The sequence below is a fragment of the Prosopis cineraria genome, unplaced genomic scaffold (genome assembly GCF_029017545.1).
Source record: "Prosopis cineraria cultivar Desert tree isolate PC_DT_omini unplaced genomic scaffold, ASM2901754v1 PC5, whole genome shotgun sequence".
Lineage (NCBI taxonomy): Eukaryota > Viridiplantae > Streptophyta > Magnoliopsida > Fabales > Fabaceae > Prosopis > Prosopis cineraria.
Window position 1 is genome coordinate 38,917,631 of NW_026555336.1, and position 22,593 is coordinate 38,940,223.

General features: G+C 31.6%; 3 protein-coding genes across 7 annotated transcripts; 1 reads left to right on the plus strand and 2 right to left on the minus strand.

Annotated features, from left to right (window-relative positions):
* Positions 1–1,520: 1,520 nt before the first annotated feature.
* LOC129311235 (pentatricopeptide repeat-containing protein At2g13600-like) lies at positions 1,521–4,220 on the minus strand. Its single transcript, XM_054953376.1, has 2 exons — positions 3,983–4,220; positions 1,521–3,875 (listed from the first exon to the last, which is right to left on the minus strand). The coding sequence occupies exon 2, from the start codon at positions 3,679–3,681 to the stop codon at positions 1,981–1,983; it is 1,701 nt and encodes a 566-aa protein (XP_054809351.1). The 5' UTR covers positions 3,682–3,875; positions 3,983–4,220; the 3' UTR covers positions 1,521–1,980.
* Positions 4,221–6,028: 1,808 nt separating this feature from the next.
* LOC129311236 (uncharacterized) lies at positions 6,029–10,724 on the minus strand. 5 transcript variants are annotated; one of them, XR_008593264.1, is made up of 9 exons: positions 10,482–10,722; positions 10,050–10,270; positions 9,053–9,265; positions 8,512–8,596; positions 8,306–8,360; positions 7,718–7,856; positions 7,238–7,522; positions 7,074–7,117; positions 6,029–6,966 (listed from the first exon to the last, which is right to left on the minus strand). XR_008593264.1 is itself a non-coding variant. In XM_054953378.1 (8 exons), the coding sequence occupies exons 4-8, from the start codon at positions 9,227–9,229 to the stop codon at positions 7,421–7,423; spliced, it is 558 nt and encodes a 185-aa protein (XP_054809353.1). In that variant the 5' UTR covers positions 9,230–9,265; positions 9,651–9,822; positions 10,050–10,270; positions 10,482–10,724; the 3' UTR covers positions 6,637–7,420. The 5 variants fall into 5 exon arrangements, 2 of the variants coding, with proteins under 2 accessions (XP_054809353.1, XP_054809352.1); XR_008593262.1 differs by having other exon boundaries at positions 6,029–7,117; XR_008593263.1 differs by having other exon boundaries at positions 6,637–6,966; positions 7,074–7,522.
* Positions 10,725–17,824: 7,100 nt separating this feature from the next.
* On the plus strand, positions 17,825–20,298 carry LOC129310284 (HMG1/2-like protein). The gene is made up of 7 exons (XM_054952096.1): positions 17,825–17,991; positions 18,205–18,306; positions 18,446–18,503; positions 18,618–18,662; positions 18,892–18,972; positions 19,106–19,192; positions 19,889–20,298. The coding sequence occupies exons 1-7, from the start codon at positions 17,951–17,953 to the stop codon at positions 19,889–19,891; spliced, it is 417 nt and encodes a 138-aa protein (XP_054808071.1). The 5' UTR covers positions 17,825–17,950; the 3' UTR covers positions 19,892–20,298.
* Positions 20,299–22,593: the final 2,295 nt, after the last annotated feature.

Below are 22,593 nucleotides of genomic sequence, written 5' to 3' on the forward strand. Positions count from 1 at the left end.
ATATCTCATATAATATAATCAATTTTATTCAAAATTAAACATATTAATCAATTTTTGTATAATCAAGCTGAAATCCAGGCACACCCACAGGAGATCGGGTTTTGACACATTGATATCTGACAAAGGCGTATTTTATGAGGCGATTAAAGTTGCTCATGCCCTCGTGTTTTTGTAGAAAGGACTGATCAACTCGCACATATCTTTCAAATATATCCTCAAAGTCTCGCATCAAATCTGGGAACTTCCCCATACACTCTTCTGCCACGCACTTTATCTTCGCGTGATCGAATCCTCTCGTCGAAGAGTCGTGAAATGCACTCACGAACATGCCGACAAGATCATCGCCTATTTTGTCTTTTAGTTTCATCAAAAGCTTCATGGTATGTATTTCCAAAGCCCTAGCGTCATGTTGCTCTTTTTCACGAACAGTTTCAAAAAAAGATGTTGCCTGAGGACCAGAGAGGAAGCTGTCAAACGCACGGAGCAGATCTGGTTGGTTCTCCAAGATTCGGGAAAGTGAATCGCATACAAGTTTCTGGCTCCTCCCAAAGTTGCAGACAACATCGATAAATGTCTTGTAATCGTAACCTCGATTGTTGCCAAGCCTAACGTTAACTTCATTGTGAAGATCTATGGCTTCCTTAAGCAAAGCCGAAATTCTTTCATCTTCCGACTGCTCGTCCTCCATACTTCTCTTTGAAATTATTTGATGATCTTTCGAGCGCTCTTCCTCCACCATCTTCAATATCTCAGAACAATATTTGGAAGTAAGATCCGCGGGGTTTCAAAGGGAAAGATTGAGCTCTTATTTATAGATTGATTTTTAGACGGATTTACAGTCAGATATATGTATCTATCGGATAATTAAGCCTTATCTCAAGTACAGGATATATATTTTTCCTATCAAAATTAAATCCATATTTTAAAGGTTGATCAGTTATAAAATTATTTATATCAGCTACTATTGAGATAATATTTTAATATTTTTATAATTAATTTTTCCTATGTCTGCGTTCATGATAAATAAAATAATATTACAACTCAATATCAATATTTTCAATTGCTTCAAGAAATATCCTGTCATAAGAAGATAATTTAATAAATATTGTAGGAGGATTAGTTTTTTATTTTTTTTGGCCGAGCAGGAGGATTAGTTAATAAATATTCACGCGATAAGGGGATAGTAATAATTAATAAATAGAATTAGCTTGCTAAGTAATGCGTGCTTTTTTTCGTTTAATTATAAAAAAATGGTATTTAATATTAAATTTTTAAGATAAGGACTATTTTTGGCCAAATAAAATAAAGAAATTAAGTGACTGTTAACTACTTTGTTAAACGTTAAAAAAATTATAATATATTTTGATTTAACTTGGATGATATCTTTGAGTATTCAAATCTATTTTAATATATTTATTAAATAATATTTTTTAAGTGTTTTATTTAGATTAGAATGTATTTATAATGTATTCATGTTATTAAAGTGCTCGATATACCATATATAATGAATAATTTGTTACTAAAAAAATATGCCTTGCATTGAAGAGGAGGCCATGCCCCTTTTCCTTTTCGAATACTATTTTTATTATTAAGAAAGTACTACGTTGATGAAATTGTACTAACAGCCTAATTTAACGTTCTAAGTACATGTTTAATTTTTTGAATCTTTCAATGGGAAAAATCCACCATAGTGAGTTTTTCATAGGGAAAATTTTAAGTAGGAACCCTTGACCAAACATATTAAAAAGAGAACTTCAGAATTTTTAAAATTCAACAAAATTGCCCTCATTTAAATAAATAACATACCGTAAGTAAGAAAATTTGTTCATTCCCATACTATATGTTACTTATTTATTTACAAAATGTTGTTCGTTTTCCTACTTTACTTGTTTATAGCCCTTAGAATGACATGAAGTGGAAGTAAAATTATAAACAAGTAAAATAGGAAAACAAACAACATATAGTATGAGAATGAATAAGTCACCTTATTGAGGGTAATTTTGTCATTTTTATCATAAATTTAAAAGAATTACCGTATAGAGTACTGCAGTAAAATTTTTCTTTCCTTAGTCCACTAACCTTCAACATCTTTCTCGCATTAGCGGCCTCATACCACTTCTCATCTGAAGCATATAAACTTGATAACAAGACATAAGGTGAAGAACCCACGGGTTGACCTTGAAGAAGCTGCCTAGCCAGACGTTCCCCTGTGGCTATGTTTCCATGCAGCCTACAAGCTGAAAGCAAGCTCCCTAACACAATGGGATCATTCCATCGATTAAATTCCCTCATGTACTCTTCTGCCTCAGATAATCTTCCTGCTCTTCCAAGCATGTCGATAAGACATGAGAAATGTTCAACACTTGGGTTTATCCCATACTTTTCTTTCATAGAGTTGAAGTACAGTTTGCCCCTGTCTACCAATCCTGCATGGTTACACGCAATTAATAGGGCAACAAATGTAATTGAATCTGGTTTTACACCAACCACTTTCATCTGCTCAAAAGCTTCAATCGCTTTATCACCAAGACCGTGATTTCCAAATGCAGCAATCATAGCATTCCATGAGACGAGGTTGTGACAGGACATCTTATTGAATAAATTATAAGCATATTCAATAGAACCGCTTTTCGCATACATACTCACAAGAGCATTACTAACTCCTATATCTTGATATTCTCTTGCTCTAATTAGATAAGCATGGATTTGCTTTCCTAGGAGAATAGAAGCATTCGAAGCACAGGCAGCAAGGATGCTAGCAAATGTGAAGTAATCTGGCCTTGCGCTACTTTCATTCCTCATCTCTCTGAAAAACTCTAAACATCTAGTTTGATCTGATGAATGAGAAAAGGCAGAAATTATAGTGTTCCAGGAAATGACGTCTTTGTCTATGATCACTCTAAAAGCCTTCTCCACTTCTTCAATGAAATTAGACTTCGCATACATTGCCATTATTACATTGCCAATAAGGGGGGTAGAGTCCAATTTAAGTTTAATTGTTTGGCAATGTAATGACATCCCTGTTCTTAAATCATTTGACTCGGTGCAAAACCCTAACAGTCCCATAAATGTAAAAGAATCAGGAACAAGACCCAGTTTATGCATATATTTGAACACCTCAAACCCTTTTTCAGGTTCATGATTTTCAATATACCCAGTGATCAAAGCATTATAAGAAACAGAATTTGGATTCACCGCATTGCTATAAACTGATAAAGCAAATCTACACTGTCCGCATCTCATATACATAGAGATAAGCGAGTTAGAAACAAAGGAGATGCATTCATAACCAGACTTGAGTGTTTGAGCATGAATCTGCAACCCCAGCTCCAAAGCTGCAAGACTTGCACAAGCACTGACAGCACTAGCAAAAATGTATTCGTTAGGTGCAAGGTGCATTTTAGAAAACAGATCAAGTGCTAACATGTGCTCCCCACATTGGTCATATCCAGATATCATAGCAGACCATGAAATGAGATTGCGTCCGGACATTTCATCAAACACTTTGCGGGCAAGGGAGCTGTAACCGCACTTGGCATACATATTGATAACATGATTGGAGAGGAAAACATTACATTGCATGCCTGTCTTCAGAACAACAGCGTGAAGGGAAAGACCTTGCCAAAAGGCCTTCGTTTTGGAGCAGTGGTGTAAGAGTGATGCAACTACTTCTGGTATCATCGAAATCTATCTGCGTTGAAGTCGTCTGCAACATAAACACAGAGACACAAGTGCCTCTTCTGGTTCAAGGAACGAATCATTCTACTTCTAAAGAAGAGGATGAAGTCTTAAGCAATTATTAGATCCCACACAGCTGGCTCCCAGACTAAAAAATTTAGAAGAGTCCAACATGCTCCTTCACCCTTTTGATTTTCCTATTCAAAAATGAAGAAGAATGATGAAGACGATGCTAAGCTAAACCCAGAAAAAGGAGGCGAGAAATCACAATCGCGAACCCTCGTGGAGCGTTGTGACGACTCACAGAGAGAATCGCGAGGCCTGGCCTTGATCAGTTTGCAAAAAGCTGGGTGAAGCAGTTGACCTGTCGACGAGGCTACACAGACCATATGGTTGGGGGGAAGGAGCCGGATGCTAACGAAGTGGAGGCAGCAGCGTGAGTGAGGATGAGGCAACGAGAGGCAGAGTCGCAGTCTCGCAGAGACTCTCATACGCAGACGAGGTCATGGAGGCTTCGGGGTTGGTTTCTTTCTTTGCACTGATTTATGTTCATGAAATGCAGAATAATGATGTTTTGTAGGGAGAATTTCATTTAAAACCATATATATAACTTATTCACAAATTAAACTCAATAAAATTTGAATTTACACTTCAGGATAAAATGACTAAACTGAAATAATTTTGTAGAGAAAATGACCCAAATGCCTTTCAACTAGATTTAATCGTGTAAGTTTACTTATTAATTTTTTGACATAATTTATTAGTTACTAAACATAACTTGTTAAATTTGTGACTCTTTCATTTAAATTATATCATTTGTTAATTACATAATTTTGTTAATTCCTCAACCAAACTTGCTTTTAATTATTAAATTTATGACTCCCTCAATTAAACTGGTTAATTGCATAACTTTACTTATTAGTCCCACAGTAACATTTATTAATTTCATAACTTGACTTATTAATACCACATAAAAAAATGAAGGCATTTTGGTTATTTCTTATAAAAAATAATTTTAATAAAGTCTTTTGGTTCAATAGTATAGTTTCATATTTTATTAGGTTTGATTTGTAAATAAGTCATATCCTTATCCTTAAATGAAATTTTTCCTTTTTTTTTTTACTTGCGAAATGAAGAATAATGGTTAGAGTAATAAATTAATTTTTTTTAAATAATATAGTTAATATGCCTTGCTCAAATTGTCTCATTTTTAGGCTAGTTTGAGTTGGTCCAATTCAACAAGGTCCAATGAGTGCAACAGAATAGTTAGCTGCTTGCTCACCCCTAATTTATATTAACTACTTTTGAAATGATATTTTATTATTGTTATAATTAATCCTCAATAAAGATTCAGATGATACGGGATGTAAATAATAAATATATAGGATTAGCAAGCTATATAATACGTGCTTTGTTTTTGTTGCAAATAATTGACGGTTATCATGTATTCATGTTATTAAAGTGTGTAATATAAGGAGCAATTAAGTGTGTTAACGATAGAGCTGATGCAGGTTACCTCCTATGGGATGAAAAAGGGCTTGGTTGCAAGGCAGAACATTGGAATATGTACTTCTATACAAGCTGAATTATGGGCTATCTTTGATGGTTTTAATATGGCTTGAGATAATAGGTACAAAAAGATCAAACTTGATGTAGATTGCATGCTTGCTACACAACTTTTATCCTCGGAAAGTTCACAGGTAAATACACATAGCAGGATGATTAGCCTAATGCTTGGTTTACTACACTAAGACTGGCAAATAAAAATAGCTCACATTTATTGTGAGGGGAACAAATGCATTAACTTCTTGACTACTTATATATATTTAACTTGAACATTGGGCAACATCATCTTCATCACCCACTTGAAGGTTTGGCTTTACTTTTGAAAGACGACACTTTAGACATTGGGCAAACTTGTTTATATAATAGTTAATCCCTTTTGGATCTCCCTTCTTTGTACACAAAAAAAAAAAAAAGCTCGACATACCATATATTCTGAATTTGTTACTAAAAAATTATGCCTTTAATTGAAGAGGGGGCCGTACTCATTTTTATTTTTTAATACTCATTGGGATTGGGATGTCATGTAATATTATCCAATATCTATTCAAGCAAATCTGGTAGAAATAGTTATTTATAGATGATGCAGTGATTTTAGTTTTTTTTTTTAATCATCAGTCTTATTTATTTAGTACGTTTTGCTCAGTAAGAAAATGCATCAGATTCTACGTGGGACTCAAGGTACAGTAGAAGGAAAAAAAAGTAAAAATAGAAAGTAAACGGAAATGAAGAGTGGAGATTCCAAAATCCAAAGGGTGGTGTGCGATGGTCCATGCAACTACTCATCTTGACAAAGCCTTAAACTTTACTCAGAGTTTGCTTTAAAATTCCCGTTTCACCTTTGAGCATTGAATCGCGCCGCTACTTGAAGATTCGTACAAAAAACCTTTTTATACAACTACAAGATATGCCTTCTTCCTCATGCTAAATACTAATTAATATTCATGTTATCCACTTTGTTCAATGATAAGAATATAATTTCCTGCAAAACATTATTAGGAACTTTTTTCCCCTTTATGAATGGCCCAGCTCCTGAAGCATATGACAACTCACACCTACCTCAGAGTTCTAAAATCCTTGCATAGGTTTCAACGCCAGTTCCAACTAAAAACACAAATGCAATGATTCTCTCCATCCCACATCTTCGAATAAAGTTTGCTCTCCCAGAAACCATTCTAGCAAACATTATTGAAGACATGGTCACGGATTTCAGCGGGTCACATAGCAGCTCTCTTCTCCATGGGTTTGGGAAGCTACCCAAGGAAAGTTTTCCCATGTACCATGAAATGGTTCAAGTTAAGAATTGCTGAGGTGTACAAAAGGCATTGATGCTTCAAAGAACCAGAAGCCTTGCCAATTTACGAAAGATATCGGTAGTTCAAAGAACTGTAAGCCTCATCAACAAACTATCCCCTAATTTGATTTTCCTGTGTGACACTGAACTGTCAATGTTAACAACGGAAAAGAAGCTAGATATTCTTGATTCACGAAGATGGTCTCAGCCTGGCTTGAAATAATAATTGCAACTTTACTGATCAAGAAAATGGATACACGAGAAATTTCAAGATAGCTTGTCATCTCGTTTCTTCATCACTTTTTATTTACGGATTCCTTCAAACCAACCAAGTGGCCGACAAGAAATCTCATGAAGCAGAACCTCTACCTCTTCTATCATGTTCTCTGGACAATGGCTTCAATTAGATTGTTTGAAAGCAGTGTTCAATTCTGCAAAGAAAACATAAATGATCCAGAATGGAGAAAAAAAATGGAAGAGTCTCTGAGCGGCTGAAAGGATGGAAATGAATTAAAATTAGTGGACAGAAATCTTGTACTCATTTGATGCATGCTAGCGACATCACCCTCTTCTTTGGAGCTTCTTCAAGATTGTCAACAAAAGCAAATCAGAATCAATCTTAGCCCAAATAATCTCCATAGATTCAAAAGGCTTTTAACGGACACATCAATTATCAAGTTTGCATGAAATCCGGGGAAGTACCTTAGAATATGGGTAGATGTTGGAAGGAACAACAAATGATTGAAAAAATCGATGCAAAGCTACAGATGTGAAAAGCAAATGTCTCTTCACAAACAATTAGAATGGCCTTGAATGTGCATAGACATCTCAGAATGTTAATCTGAGATATCTCATAGATACTAAATCAGTATCACCACAAGCTAATTAATTCTCAACATTGCCTTTGTCCAAGCCTCTTTTGCTATCAGTTCCAGAACACAAGGCCTTCCAGACATGGACCAACATTTTCCCTGGTGGACGTAAGTTCTGGGAAAGACATTGACAATCTCTTCAGCCAGTGGGTAAGAGGCCAAAAATAAAATCATCAAACAAAATAACATTTTAACAGCCTAAATAAGCTACTAATTTTAGCCTTCAAAATTTAAGGGATAGTGTTTCACTGTTACAGTCTCAAGCAACTTAGAAGCATAAAACTTTTGACAAAAAAACAAATAAGTTTACCTTAAAAATTGGCACTAGATCTGATTCCCCGCAGACAATCAAGGATAGAGTCCAGTAACACGTCATTGGTGTCACACATTCTAGCAAAACAGGTTTCAGAATCTTGTCAATGGGAACAAAGTGACGGGTGATTTTTCCACTGTAACAAAGAAAGGTAAAATCTAAAGAAAGGATAAAAGATTATGAAATTAAGTATAACATGACTACCACAAAACAAAAGCACTTTGCTAGACGTAAGGGCCACTATGAAGGCCAAGCACTTTAACTTGTTGAGTTAAATAAGATATGGCCACAGCTCAAAACAAAACATACAAAAATCCATATTAGATTAAACCCTAAATCCATTATGCAATTCAAAAATCCATTTCTGTTCAATCATGGACGTTAGGGAGCCAAGGCAATATTATTTCTCAAACATAAACAACCTAAACTGGCAAGATGGACCTAACTTCTTACAGAGACAATTATAAAAGAATAGAACAGATGATCATTTTGGATAGATATTAAACATTCTTACACCTTAGGCTTCATGAATGCCCTCAACTAAAAGCGTGTTGACTGAAGAATCAATCAATAAGAAAGCATTACCTCATGTAGTGAGTCTCAAGCTGTACTCCAAAAGCTGGCATTATCACAACAGACTCTGTTTGGAAACACAAACTAGGTGAAGATCACATAATTTTATTCCAAAACTGAAACAGAACATTACATAATTTATCCTGATTTCTAGCTGGCAGCCATAAGAATAATAATCAAACTTTCAGAGTAAAAAAGCCCTTTTGGAAGGTCCTCACCTTTCTCAACAGGCCTCCAAAGTAAGATCTTGACAGATATTAAGTTGAAAAGCAAGCTGTAATAGACAAGGGTAATCGACTTTCCCTGTTCATTGCAGGGCTTAAGGTCAGATAAAATGAAGTGAAAAAAGAAACAAGAACAGAAGTAAAAGTTCTATTGAACTTTAATTGTAAATTTAGGTTGAAATCACAGTAAGATTTAAGAATTAAGACATCCTTTGATGTTGGGCGAGCAACTATATGTTGCATTATATTACATACTAAAAAATTTGAATTTATCTTTTCCAAAGAAACAAATTGTTACCCACTAAAGCTTTTTTTTTTTTTTTAAATTATCTTCCTCTTGTTACATTGTGGGGTCGAGGCTTCAGCTTCCTAAAGCTAATTCGAACTACAGAGCTAAGCCATGGGTACCGCTTTAATTTGAAACTTGAAAATAGGCCCAAAAGATCAATATTTAGAACAGAAAATTCTAGCAATGATGCTCAAAGAGATCTGCTAAGACAACATTTATTTAAACCAAAAAAAGTGAAAAGTACACCTCATACGCGTAGAGATAGAAGGCAGATGCTAATAGAACAAATGCTGAGATGTAAACAAAGAGAGATTTTGCGCCACTCCTTTTCACCATTATATGGTGTACGTCAATTGTGTCAGAGGGATCGTTCTGGTCATGCACGTAAGTATAATTGGCATTGCTGATGGAAAATTTGACCATTTCCAAACAAAGAAATTCAACAATTATTTTTTAAACCTGCAATCACAATGAAGAATTCAGAAAAAAACCCAGTAATTAAGATAAATAATTATACTTATTGGCTCTTTATCAACTTCTTTTACTTAAATTTATAATTTGCCCCAAAAAGGATCAAGAAGAATGTGAACGCATTAGTTTAATGGCAAGCAAGTAATAGCAAGAAATGACCAAGATCCATTCCGCTTAAGAGTTACTTCTACGCGAACAGAAAGCAGAAATGAGATCAAATAAGTAGGGATCTGCATGTTCGTGTTGAATTTCGATGTAAGAATTGAGATAGAAACACCAGCCGAGCATTGAAAAGAGAGGCAACAAAGAAATAAGGGAGAAGAAATGATGGTGAAGTTAAACGTCAAGAAGAACAAATGGCAGAGAGAAATGCCTCTTGCCATCGTTAACGGTGTACTGCCAAAGCACCTCCAACAAGCAGCAGGACTGTACACTGTTATTGTTATCGTCGCCTTGGCTAACCATTCTATCCTATTGGAACCTGCCAATGTTTACAATCTCGCTTCTCACAGGAACTGAATGGGTTGCCTTCATATACGGTCTAACTGCAATCTCAATATTTACCATCAAAATCATGTATAGCCAAATAGATTCAAAATATCGCGAAGCTATTCAGAATACCAGCACACAACGAATTCAACATTGCACAACAACACAATCCAAGGCATATAAGTCGCTAGTAATCAAAATGAAGAGGGCAGAAGTATAACAGCCAATTACACACTATTCAAGCAAAAACTAGTAATGAAAGTTAAGAAAAGTTAAACTCGACCTGTATATATTCCCAGATTCAAAAGCGTCAATATTCAAACGAATGGACATGTCAATCTCGCCGGATTTTGGGAGATGACAGAGCCCTAGGGTTTGAACTTCTGTAATACTTGCCAGGGAACAACCACGCAGCGTTGATAGTTGTGAAAGGCGTCCAACAATGAGCTTTTCCCATCCCGTTTATTTCCCCATTTTCCTCAAATTCAAAAAACCAAACAGGACCTAAATAATGTTGGATTAAAATCATGAGACTATAAAATTTAAAGTCAAATTTTTTAAAAATATCTGTGCCAGTTTAAATAAATCAATCAAAAATAACAAACACGTGCCTAAAGAACTATTGCAAATTTCTGAAAATTCTTCTGAAATCGGGTGCCTTCCATGCAAGATTTCAAATGAAAATATGTCGATGCTTGTGACAAATCGTCACCACCTGTGATCTTCGAACTTGATGCTAGAGCTATCGATCTTCATCGAACACCAGACAGAGGAGAAGTATGGAGAAGAAGACGATTGAGGTGGACGAGAAATGGAAGGAGACAATGGAGATGTGAACAGTTGGCGTCGGTGGACGATGGATGGCGGAGGGAGGGACCAAAGGCGGAGTTCAGATCAGGAAGAAGGAGGACGACAGTGAGAGGGAGGGAAGGAGGTCGGCGCTGGTAGTGTTAGGCAAGGGTAATTTTGGGTTTACAAGTTTTTCAAATGAACAAAATGGGCAGAAAAATTTTAATTTGAAAATTGGGTACGTTTGTTAAAACGAAACAATTTTCTGCTTTTCAAAATAAAAAAAATTATTTGATAACATATTTTTAAAAAAATATTTAAAAAAATATTATTTTAAAAAATAAAAAATAAAAATAATTTTTAAGTGTTCCCGAATTATTATTTTAAAAAACAAGGAATATATGTTTATTATTTTTCTATTTTTAAAATATATTTTATAAAATATTAATTCTCAAAATATTAAAATAAAAATAATTTTAAACATGCTCATAATTTTCAAGCGAGTCCATGTTAGAATCCAATTTGGCAATTTATACCTTTTATCCGAAAAATTCCTCCCAAGAATTAAAAACCTAACCAACCAAACCAATTAAATTACCATTTCCTTATCCCATTTTTCCTTTTTCCAGCCTTATTTTCATGCAAATCAAAGGAGAGTTGAGAAAATTCTAAACATGCATAAAGGACTTGAGTTATGCTGAGACAAAGGTGTTCTTCTTTGTTGATACTTAATATAAATGTGTGGCAATTGTTGTTTTGAAAATCAAATGGATCGCCCAATCAAACCAATAACTCAGCCTATTGTTCGGTCTAATTTTCTAGTTAAAGGTGGCAATGATCCAAATTAACCCACCCAGCCTCATAAGTCAAGTGGGTTGATTTTTTTACCAAAGGAAAATAAAAAAAAAAAAAAAGCTCGAATCGCATTTTGCTTTAGAAGGTCAGATCAAAGGACCTTTATCACTTTGACTAGTGGTCTCCCTCCCCCCTCAATGGTAGTGCTGCTCATCTTTGCTATTTGGTTCCCTTCTCTTCCTGGTGTTTCCACTGTCACCCCCAAATCTAGAGTTAAGTGTATTTGAAATGAAGGTTAGGAGATGTAAAGGTGTGGAGATTGATGATAGAAGATGGAAGAGGGGAAATGGCATGTAAAAGAATAGAGAATGAGATGAAGAAAGAAATATCCACAAATACCGAAGAAACAATTGGGTTTTTGTTTTGATAAATTCAAGCTTTTCTTTCTCATAGAAGAAAAAAGGCAAAGAGCGAGGGAGGGAACAGCGACGTGAAGGGTGAAAGATGGGGATAAAGAGAAAAAGAAAGGGAGTGATTGACAAGTTGCGTGCAGCGTGTCTTTCCCTTAAGCTTTAACTCTTTTTCTGATTTTGGCCACTCTAATTTTATTTACTTGGACGATATATCCTGATTAGACTAAAAAAATTTATATTATATTATTTATTTTATGTGCACGCGCACACATATATGCATTATTGCATAATGCAGTAGTTCCAAAACATTGGTGGCTATTAAATATTGAACATGGAAGAATATTTAAGGATTAATATATTTTTATTTAAATTAAATTATTTTATTATGATCGGTTTGATTTCAGTTCAATCTCAATTAAACCATTAATCTCTGATCTATAATTTTAACTAATTCAATGATTACTTCAATTTTCAATACTTTATTAGTGATAAATCTTATACAATAGATCATATCTCTAAGTATTTCTTTATGATATTACATAGGGAATAGGGATTTGTGATTTTTCTAGGGGTAAGTTTAGGCATGCTTCCTTAATGTTTGTTCGTAAGAAAAACAATAGTTTAGCTAGGAAAGCTTAAGTCTTGTCATTAAATTTTGTATCCTTGACCACACTCCTTCTCCTTAGTTGGAGTAGACAAATGACAAAAAGAGGATGACAGTTGAGTTTTAAAGTAGTAAATTAATATTAGTTAAGTCTTACACAAATTTTTTTTTACAAAATAAATTATAAATATTAATTCAAACAATTATAAACAAAAATTTTTGTTACAATCTAAAAGTTACATTGATATTTAAATGCTTATTTGTAATTAAAACTCCTAGATTTGTAACAATGTGGATCAATATTTTCAACTTATTTTTTAAAAAAATTTGTTAGAGATTTAACTAGTATTAATTTACTATTTTAAAACCTAACTATCATTTTCCCAATGATAAAAGGTAATTGGTGATATTTTATTTTGTCCTTACTTATAATTATTCCTTTTCTTTTCCTAGTGAATGAAAATATTTCAATTTCAAAAAATATGTAAAAGGTGTCCAAGTTACCTCTCATAGGTAGACAATTTTGAGTTGTTTCCAAGTTTTGGTCACTTGTACATGAAATAAATTAAATATGAAAAGGAGTGTATAATAGCTTTTTTTTTTCCCGGATGAATATGAGTGCAAGACAATGTACTGAAAACCAGATCAATCATTAAACTGGTTGAGGTTAAGGGTCAAGGATTCAAATCGAGGGTCAATCCAGAGTTAGATCGATTATAATGAAATAATGTAATTTAAATAAAAATATATCATCTAAGACTTGATATATTGTACAATATCAAATACAAGTACAACACAGTTATCAAAACATCATAAAAATCTCAACAACGTTTAAAATATTTATCATTACAATACTTTAATCATCAAAAGGTCTAAAATTAATAATAATCACTACCAAAATCTTCATTAACTCATTAACATTCCTACAATTTTGAAGCCACTAACTCAAAAGCCCATTCAAAAGGAAGTAAACATTAATTATAGGACAATAGCACAACAATTTAGAAGGATGATTCCAAATATTTCAGCATAGCAAGCTCAAATATGATGTGTAAACAAGTGAGCTAAGTGACCAATACCAAGTATCAAAAGCTGAATCGAGGAGGAAGGGAGAGATGAAAGAGAGAAGCTATATAAGGATGTGAAGGCATGAGGTAGAGTCATCGTAGACGAAGACGAAACCCATAAAGGCAAGACATATGATGGATACTAAGGAACATCGAGGGACAAAAAGAGCTCGATCAAGACCTTGAGAACGAGCAAAGAATTAGATATAAGAAATGAATCTATGAATAGGGGTGGGAATAAGATAAGCCCCTAACAGGAGCCTATAACCTAACCTACTTCAGGCTCGGCCTAATCATTTACTAAATAGGCTTAAAATAGATTCATGCTTTTAATTAGACCTACTTAGTTAAATAAGTCAAGTCTATTTTTTAAGGCCTAACCTATAAGTCTAACATGCCGACCTATTTACACACGCACAAACATATAATGTAATACATCACAAACAAATCAATTTTGCCATTTGATTTTTAAACAATTTATTCTTTTTTTATTTCTACTTATATTTTCAATTATATTGGAATTATATATTAATTTTAATATTATTACTTTATTGTTATATTGCTTTGTAGTTGATAAGTTATTTTAATTATTATACATTGTAATTTATAAATCAGGTTTTATATTGTATCCTATAACAGTTCTAAAGTATGTTTAAGACGTTTAAAACTAAAATGCGAGCCTATTTAAAATGTTTGCTTTTAAGTAGGCTTTTAGGTTAGGTTAAGCTTTAGGTAAGCTCAAACTTGAGCCATAAAAAAAGCTTTATACAAATTTAGGCCTTTAATTTACCACACAGGTTCAGGCTTATTTAGTCAAAGACTAACTTGACTTAGCTTATTTCTACCTCTATTAGTGAAGGAGAAGGAGATTGAAGGATCGTCGCTGAATGGCTGAAGTCACCAAAACACGATGCACGCTAGGGCTTTTGTTTCTATCTTTTTTATTATTATTTCTCATCCTAAAAATGACATCATTTTGGGCTTAAAAATTATCATAAATCACGGGTTAGGCGGGTTGATTTGGAGTTAATCCAAGTCTCCTGAGTTAACCCAAGTCATTTGTATCCACTTGAAACCAAAAAATCAAATTGGACACATGGTCGAATCACTGGTTTGGCTAGTTCGGTTCAATTTTGCAAACAATGGTGTGAGAAAGATCCTTTGTGAATCAATATCTCAATGATTGGGGTTTGAAATCTTCGGCCTTTATATGAGAAAGTGAAAACTTGACATATGAAAAGGTCCACTTGATATAGGCTAAATATATCTATTTATTTATATACATGTGCGTAAAGTATATCATTGTTATTGTTCATCTATAACTAGACGAACATTAATGATTTTTTTTTTAAATCTTTCGTATGTTGAAATATCATGTGAGTCTCATAGCAAAGGAAAAAAAATAAATGTGAGGTTCATGATAAAAAAAATTAATAGCAAATGTAAGATTTATAAAAAAAAATGATAGGCACGTGATATATTATTTATTGCTTATATTTTGTATAGATATAAAATAATAAATTGTACAATAAAATACAAGGTTAAATAACAAATTATAAGATAGAATGTTTTATTGTTTAAATTTCAATTTATATGAAATAACTTATATAGAAATAATAAAATATTTTTTATATTTTTAATAAACACAGGTAAAATTTTTTTATATATAATTTTTTATGATTTAAATTATCTAAAGTTGATATCTGTAATTTTATGTGAAGTTTTCCTTTTAAAGGAAAAAAGATAAATTTTTATATTTTATAAAAATGATAAAATGAAAAAAAATATTAATAAAAGAAAAACCTCACTTAAATTTACAAACATCAACTTTAGAGAATTTATATCCAAGTTTTTAATATAAACGGGATGTTATTTATGTTTTCAATTTGTACGTAATTTTTTTTAAATGTAACCAGTTATTTAAATTTTAATTTATGTGAGAATAACACATCATTGGATATATAACAAATTATTTATTATATTTTTCATATATACAGGAATACCATATTATAAAATAGTATATATGAAAATAAAATTAGTTATTGTTGATATTCTTAACATGCATGAAGTAACAAATTTATTATTTATCATTAATATATATATAAGCACACTGTAATTTGAAAACCTATTGAAAATATTGCAATCACGTATTTCAAATTTAATCCTATGAGGTTGATGGATTTATTTCTCATTACACACCTCCTAATCCTTAACCTCTCTTAGTTGTTGTTTTTGTCATTATAGGCATATATATGATTAATAAATGGCACTATAATAATTGTTATTTTACTTGCTTATTTTAAAATTACTATTCATATTTATTTTTACTTTTGGCTATAATTATAATTTATAAATATTATTACAAAATAAATTATAGTGTATGATTTATTATGATATATATTTTATTCTTCTCATGAGGTATGGACCAACAAATTCTTAAAGAAAATAAGCTTTCTAAATTTAAAAAGTATTTATAATTTTCAGTATACATGAGGGCAATACATTGTCAAATGAGAATTGTTGCTTAGAAATCTAGATAGAGCAAATAGTGTCAAATCTAATAATATTCGTTGAAGAATAAATTTTCTTCTTCCATTAATTATGGAGTAGAACTTAACAGAAAATTTATTGTTTAACACAATTTAAAATTTTCCACTCATATAAATTGAAGGAATAGCAAAAATGTAGGTATTGTTTTTTAAATCCATTATGAGAGCAACATATTTTAAAATAAAAATAAATTTTTATTTAAGTTTAAATTTTACTTAAAGTGACATATTACAAGAACAGAAAAATAAATTATTTTAATAGTTTTAATTTTTTATTTTATGCTTACCCTTCAAATAATACTTCAAATAATAAAAGATCATTACAAATATTCAAAAATATTTCAAGTTTTTATAGCACTGCACAAGTAAAAATATATTCTCGTAAAATCTAGCCCCAGGAAGATTGATATGATAGTCAGGATCTCATATTTTTTTAAAATAAAAGTAATAAAAGAATATAAATATTGATTGATTAACATATAATTATAAACTGTAAAGACGAGATAAACATTACAAGAAAAAGAAATTAAGAAAGGCATATGATATTTTTATAATACTTAAATATAATTGGATAGTATTGAATATTTGATAATTATATATAAAAAATATGAAGCATATCAACAATCAACAGTAATACAATAGTATATTAATATCAATATAGATAATATATAAGATATATAATCAGTTATTTAGTTATAAGATCTAAGCATCCTCACCAATGATTGGGTTACACACACACACACACACACACACACACACACACACTTTCATATTTTTAGTTTTTTTAAATGTTTGCATAAAGAGACGATTTAGAATTAATTTATATTGTAACTGCTCAATTTATGTACATTTTATTTAAAATATATGGACAAAATAAGCGCCATAAAACGAAGTAATTAAGAAAGACAAGTTGTCCGTTCTAGTTAGACATATACGGTCCCCGGAAATCAATAGCAGCATGTGTCATATGATGATGGAAATCATCAAACCAAATCATGTATGGGGATTCTGGCCAAATAAATAAATAAATCACTTCAGTTTAAAAATAAATAAATAAATAAATTCACGTATGGGGAACACTACACGCCATCAGAAAACTCGCTATTGTATTTTTAGCCCGAAAATACATAAAAGAATTTTCTTTTTTTCTCTGGACCAATAGCATCAAGACTAATCCAGGAATGGATAATGAGAGTTGAGAGAGCACACAGATTATCAAAACTCTATAATAGTCATAAGTTCGAAATTTTATAATAATATATTATTCCCAAAAAAACATATTGGTTTGGATGTACCAGGATTTAAATTTAGATTTATATCTGAATTAATTTTCTTATTTAAATACATAAAAGTCTATATTCCAATCCAAATTCATATTATATTATAATTTTTTTGTAATTTCAATTTTTTTTAGATCCTGATTATTTAAAATTTCAATTACTACAACTCTCTTGTTTTTAAACGTGCTTCACTATTATTGCATGTTATTTTCATCTCTTATTAATCAAAGAGTAGAAGTAAATTTGTCTCTTTTAATCTTTCATTTATATTTCAAAATTCAACTCATCTTTTTTCTATCTTCACAATTTTTATATTATCTAAACAAATATTTTTTTTAAATTTATGATTTTAAATTTAAATAAAATTTAAATTTAAATTCATAAATTTATTCGCTAAGCTGAAAAAATTTAAATAGTGTGTATATATATATATATAATACATAAATCTCATGTAACTCGCACACGACGAATTTGATGAGAATCCCGCCTAAATCCGGGCTTCAATTCTTAATCTTATCACTATCCCGCGCTCTAGCCTAAGCCCACATACACAAACAACGCGAAGGGCGCCGTGTCATATCTTCAATCTTCTCCTCCCGAAACCCTACGTCTCAAGTCCGTCCCTCCAAAACCGATTTAATTCTCACTCGTCCTCGGCGTCTTCCGTCGCTTCCCTCCACGATCACCATGCCTAAAGCGAAGACCGACTCCACAGCCGACGATAATCGGTACGCTTCCTTCTCGTTTTGCACTCTTGCAATTTCCGTTATTTCTTTCCGACTCCTGATTTTCTTTCTCATTAGACTGGGACACATTTGCACCGTTTATTATATGTATAATAGGTTATAGCGGTTTCAATTGTGCGATTCTGCCTACAATTATGGATTTATTGTTGTGTTTGTTTATGATAATGATTTTTCTTTTGATATTGGATGTGTCAGGTTGAAGCGCAAGGGCGCTGGAGTTAGAAGAAAGCGGTCGAGGAAAGCTGCAAAGGATCCAAACAAGCCAAAGAGGCCTCCGAGCGCTTTCTTTGTGTTTATGTACGAATTATTTTGATAATTTTTCAACTTTGACTTGTTCATTATATTGTTGCATTGTTAACCGATTGCAATATTCAGTTCTGTTTATGGATTTCTATTGTTTGATAATGTTGTGATATGATTATATATGATCACACAGGTCTGAGTTCAGAGAGCAGTATAAGAGGGAACATCCGGACAATAAATCAGTCACTGTTGTGAGTGTCTACAATAATTCTCTCTTTAATTAATTAGCTTATATGTTTTCAGATCGCGGACTTGTTGAGTGTTTTAATTAATTCGTAGTCGTTACTATGTGAAAAATGCTTTAGGTCGGTAAAGCTGGTGGTGATCAATGGAAAGCCATGTCTGATGCTGTGAGTACAGTTTTCTTTCTCTTGGAGATAATTTTGAATTAATTATATATGATTCAGTGATAGATGAACAATGTTTTGTTTTTCTCCTTAATTGGCACGAAATATGAAGTGAATAATGTTACTCGGTTATTTATAAATAGCGAGACTATTATGGATTTTATATTATACAATGATATACATGGGTGTAATGATGATGGATTGATGAATTTTGTGGTTAATATATAATCAGGAAAAAGCTCCCTTCATCGCCAAGGCAGAGAAGAAGAAAGCGGAATACGATAAAACTATTAAAGCGTACAATATGAGATTGGTTATTACTTACCTTCTCCCTCTTTCGTTTTGACTACTGCTTCCATTGGCTTCTGGCATTGATTTATTTCTATAGGGATCTTCTTCTTCTGGTATATTTTAATTTTTTATGCCCCTGGTGTTCGATGTGCTAGGCTGAGGGCAAAAATCCTTCAGAGAAAGCAGAGTCTGATAAACCTAAGTCAGAAGTCAACAACGATGATAATGATGATAACGAAGAGGTACGTAGTTGCATGCAAAAGTTACAGCATTCCCCTAGAAAATGTATCACGTTATTCTGGCGTATTATTACATATATCTTATCAATGCTAAACATTGTGATTCATTGTCAGGCTTCACGAGACTGCATATACTTTTTAAAAATCTTTTGGAAGAAAATATTTTTTAAAATTTTAATAGTAAGTTTATCGAATTTTTCATAACATTCTCATATTTGTAATTTATTGTACTTTTTTTTTAAAATATCCATGACTTTTAAGGAAAAATTTAGTTCATTTAACATCCAGAATCCAGAGGCTAATTGATTTTTAAAGGGACTTTTATAGATATAACACAAGACTAAACCAAACAAGCAACACGACATTTGTTGTATTTTGCTTTGTAACCATTGGCTAGTTTATTATATTTATTAATGATATATTTTTTTATTAATGATAAACCTCTTATAAATTTTTAAATTTTTAATGATAAATTTTTTATATATCAATATGAAACGGCCACTCTTTCAAATTTTTAAAAATTTAATTATATTTTCTAGGCATAATATTTTTCTTAGTTAGTGAGCCAATATCCATCTTTAAATGTAGTTTCCTTTCTGCATATTATTTCACATTTATAATTATCTTGTAATGCTTTATTAGGGGATTACGTACTGATGTGATCCAGATATATTGATTTTATTGTGTTTGTTTCTGCAGTAGGAAGACGCGGACGAGTAGTAAAGAAGATGAGAAAACAGGAGATAGAATCCTAGGGTAGTCCATAACTCCATATAATAATTATTCATATATAGGTTTGATTATTATATATATTAAATTTTTGGTAAATTATTTCCCGTGCTGCCATTTTTGGGTTGGACTAGAGCATTGTCCATTGGGCTTGGTGTCATGATGCTGCGAGCATGCAAAGTACTCATCAAGCGCAGATGATTGTTATTTTGTAGATATTTCTTAAGAGTACATGTTTCATGTTCTTTTTGCTTGATGATTCGACAGTCTTTTGAATTGTTTCGTCTCCATTTATGGCATGATAATACAACTAATGTATGGAGCATGACTACTATAAAGACACTGGATGAAAGACAATTTTGTAATGGAATGGATAGTATTGGAAAGGCTACTAATTTTGCGGATCGATGATATTAAGAATGTTAAAATAAATTGATTTACATAATTATATAAAATTAAAATGGGAAAGAATCGAGATGACCTCAGTCCTCGAGTAACTTCCCTTCGACAACTTGAAAATGTGACCATGATGAAACCGGCTAACCATGCACATAAAAATGGTGGAGTTCTTATTCCAGAGAGAAGAATACTTAATTAGGAACCATGCATTAACACGTAATATGTGTGTGCGCGCGCGCGCGTGCGCATACGTATAATATACTTCTCTGATCTAGAGAGATTATCAATTGCAGACCACTTGCTAGAAAACTTGACGATTCATATAAGAGGGTAACGTTCTTTAATTTGCTACGGACTAGAACGTTGTCCTGACGCGAATGAATGCACAATTTGGTTTGTTAGATCGGCACACGATTAATACTTCTCAATTTGTTGCATTATATCCTGTTCCTACTCTGTAAGTTACAAAAGGTTAGTTGATAAAGTTCATAATTAATACATGCTTCTCAGTCTATTTTTCTCCGCATGATTTTTTTCATAACCTTTAGTTTTATTTAAAAAAGTTCCCTGTCGATTTTTTTTTTTTGGCTTAATGCTTTATTGGTAAATATTTGATGAGTAAATTAGTGCAGAGGTTCAAAGCTTGATCTATGGTCCATTATTTTGGCTTTGAAATAAACAAAACTTCCCTATTCATGCTTTAATTTCCCATATCATGGTCTGACTTGGCAGGAAACTGAATCCTTGTTTGGTCTATCTTAGAATGATAGAATCACTTGAAGATGAGTCAAAACATGTAAAAAATTATATAACTTGCGATTGAAGATAGAGATTTGGGTAGAGAGGCAAAATCTGATTTATGCTTTGTTAATTCATGAGCCATAATTACAACACCATTACTAATTAATAAGGAAACGACACAAGAGTTGGCCAATGATATTTTACAAAGTTACCAGATTTTCTTTACTTTACCGGAGAAAATTAACCACCACTTTAATTCATTACTTAAAAAAAAAAATTATGTGGCAGTTTTTTTCCCCTATATATACCGGTTGGTGCTATATAGTCTCGAAGCAATATTTACATTGTATTAGCTGCTATATAAATTGGCTTTACACAACAGTTATTTTTAAATAATCATTATATATTTTATTTCAGTTATAAAACATTCCAACAATTCAATAAACTATACAACATTTTTCTTGAAATAATTGTTGAATAGTTGTCCTATATTTAATAGTTATTTTAAAGACATATTAAAATTAAGATTTGTAATATAAACTATAGACTATCTCAACAATTTATTGAATTTCAATGTTTTATTCTATTCACTTGATCGTTGTACACTGTTGTGTAGAGTTATAAGGAGATTGAATCCTTTTTGACCATAGGATCTCTCGTAAAATTCAATTCTTGCATTTGAAGATTATTATTTATCAATAACTTTTACATCAAATGTCACCTTATGAACTAGTTTGCTAGATAGGTGAGGCCCTTAATTATATTATGTGTTAATGTTAATTGGTATTACTGTTTTTTTTAAACAAGGTTAACTGGTACTAATTGGGGTTATGCCATTTTACTTATATTTAATACTCTCTTTAATTTAATTGTAAGAGCTAGTTAAGTATATTAGATGTTGTTTTTCTACTATTTAAGGAGTTTGTTTTGGTATTAAATGTAAAGATGTATCAGTCTCTCATTTGTTTTTCACATTTATTCCTTTTCTCTAAATTATCTTTATTGATTGCATCTATAATAAGATTAGTTTTTAATGCAAATGATTAAAAGAATAGATGTTTTAGAGATATCAATTCATTTTTTACAAATAATAACTAACTTAATTTTAATTAAAAGATCTATTTAGATGGAACTCAAGCCTACTTCTTTCTACCAACTATCAAGTTTTAAAAATATTTAATGAGATAATGAAATTTTTAATCACTTAAATTTATCTCAATTATCAATATAACTTCTCAAATTTGATTTTTATTAATTTTTGATCCTAAAGTTTGCCTAATTATCAATATGGTTTTTATTATTTAAATAAAAATAACACTGTTAAATTTGTCGATAAATGTAACAAAATATTGGTAATAATAATGTAGATTAATGAAAAAAATAATATTTAAATAGAAAAAAGCTTGGAAATAAAAAAAAGAACAAAATGCAATGTAAGAAATTAGATTAAAAAATCAAACTGATTTATTTTTATATAGCTAAACATGTATATCAAGTAATCAAAATACTTTGCAAATTAGTAATTTAAGAATAAA

Excerpts from the sequence above, each read along its gene's own strand:
- LOC129311235 (XM_054953376.1), bottom strand. The coding sequence starts at position 3,681 with ATGATACCAGAAGTAGTTGCATCACTCTTACACCACTGCTCCAAAACG.
- LOC129311236 (XM_054953378.1), bottom strand. The coding sequence starts at position 9,229 with ATGGTCAAATTTTCCATCAGCAATGCCAATTATACTTACGTGCATGAC. Across the intron at positions 8,361-8,511 it reads TTGGAGGCCTGTTGAGAAAG|AGTCTGTTGTGATAATGCCA; the intron begins GTGAGGACCTTC and ends GTTTCCAAACAG. Across the intron at positions 7,523-7,717 it reads ATCTAGTGCCAATTTTTAAG|AACTTACGTCCACCAGGGAA; the intron begins GTAAACTTATTT and ends TGTCTTTCCCAG.
- LOC129310284 (XM_054952096.1), top strand. The coding sequence starts at position 17,951 with ATGCCTAAAGCGAAGACCGACTCCACAGCCGACGATAATCG. Across the intron at positions 18,504-18,617 it reads ACAATAAATCAGTCACTGTT|GTCGGTAAAGCTGGTGGTGA; the intron begins GTGAGTGTCTAC and ends AAAATGCTTTAG. Across the intron at positions 18,973-19,105 it reads AAGCGTACAATATGAGATTG|GCTGAGGGCAAAAATCCTTC; the intron begins GTTATTACTTAC and ends TCGATGTGCTAG.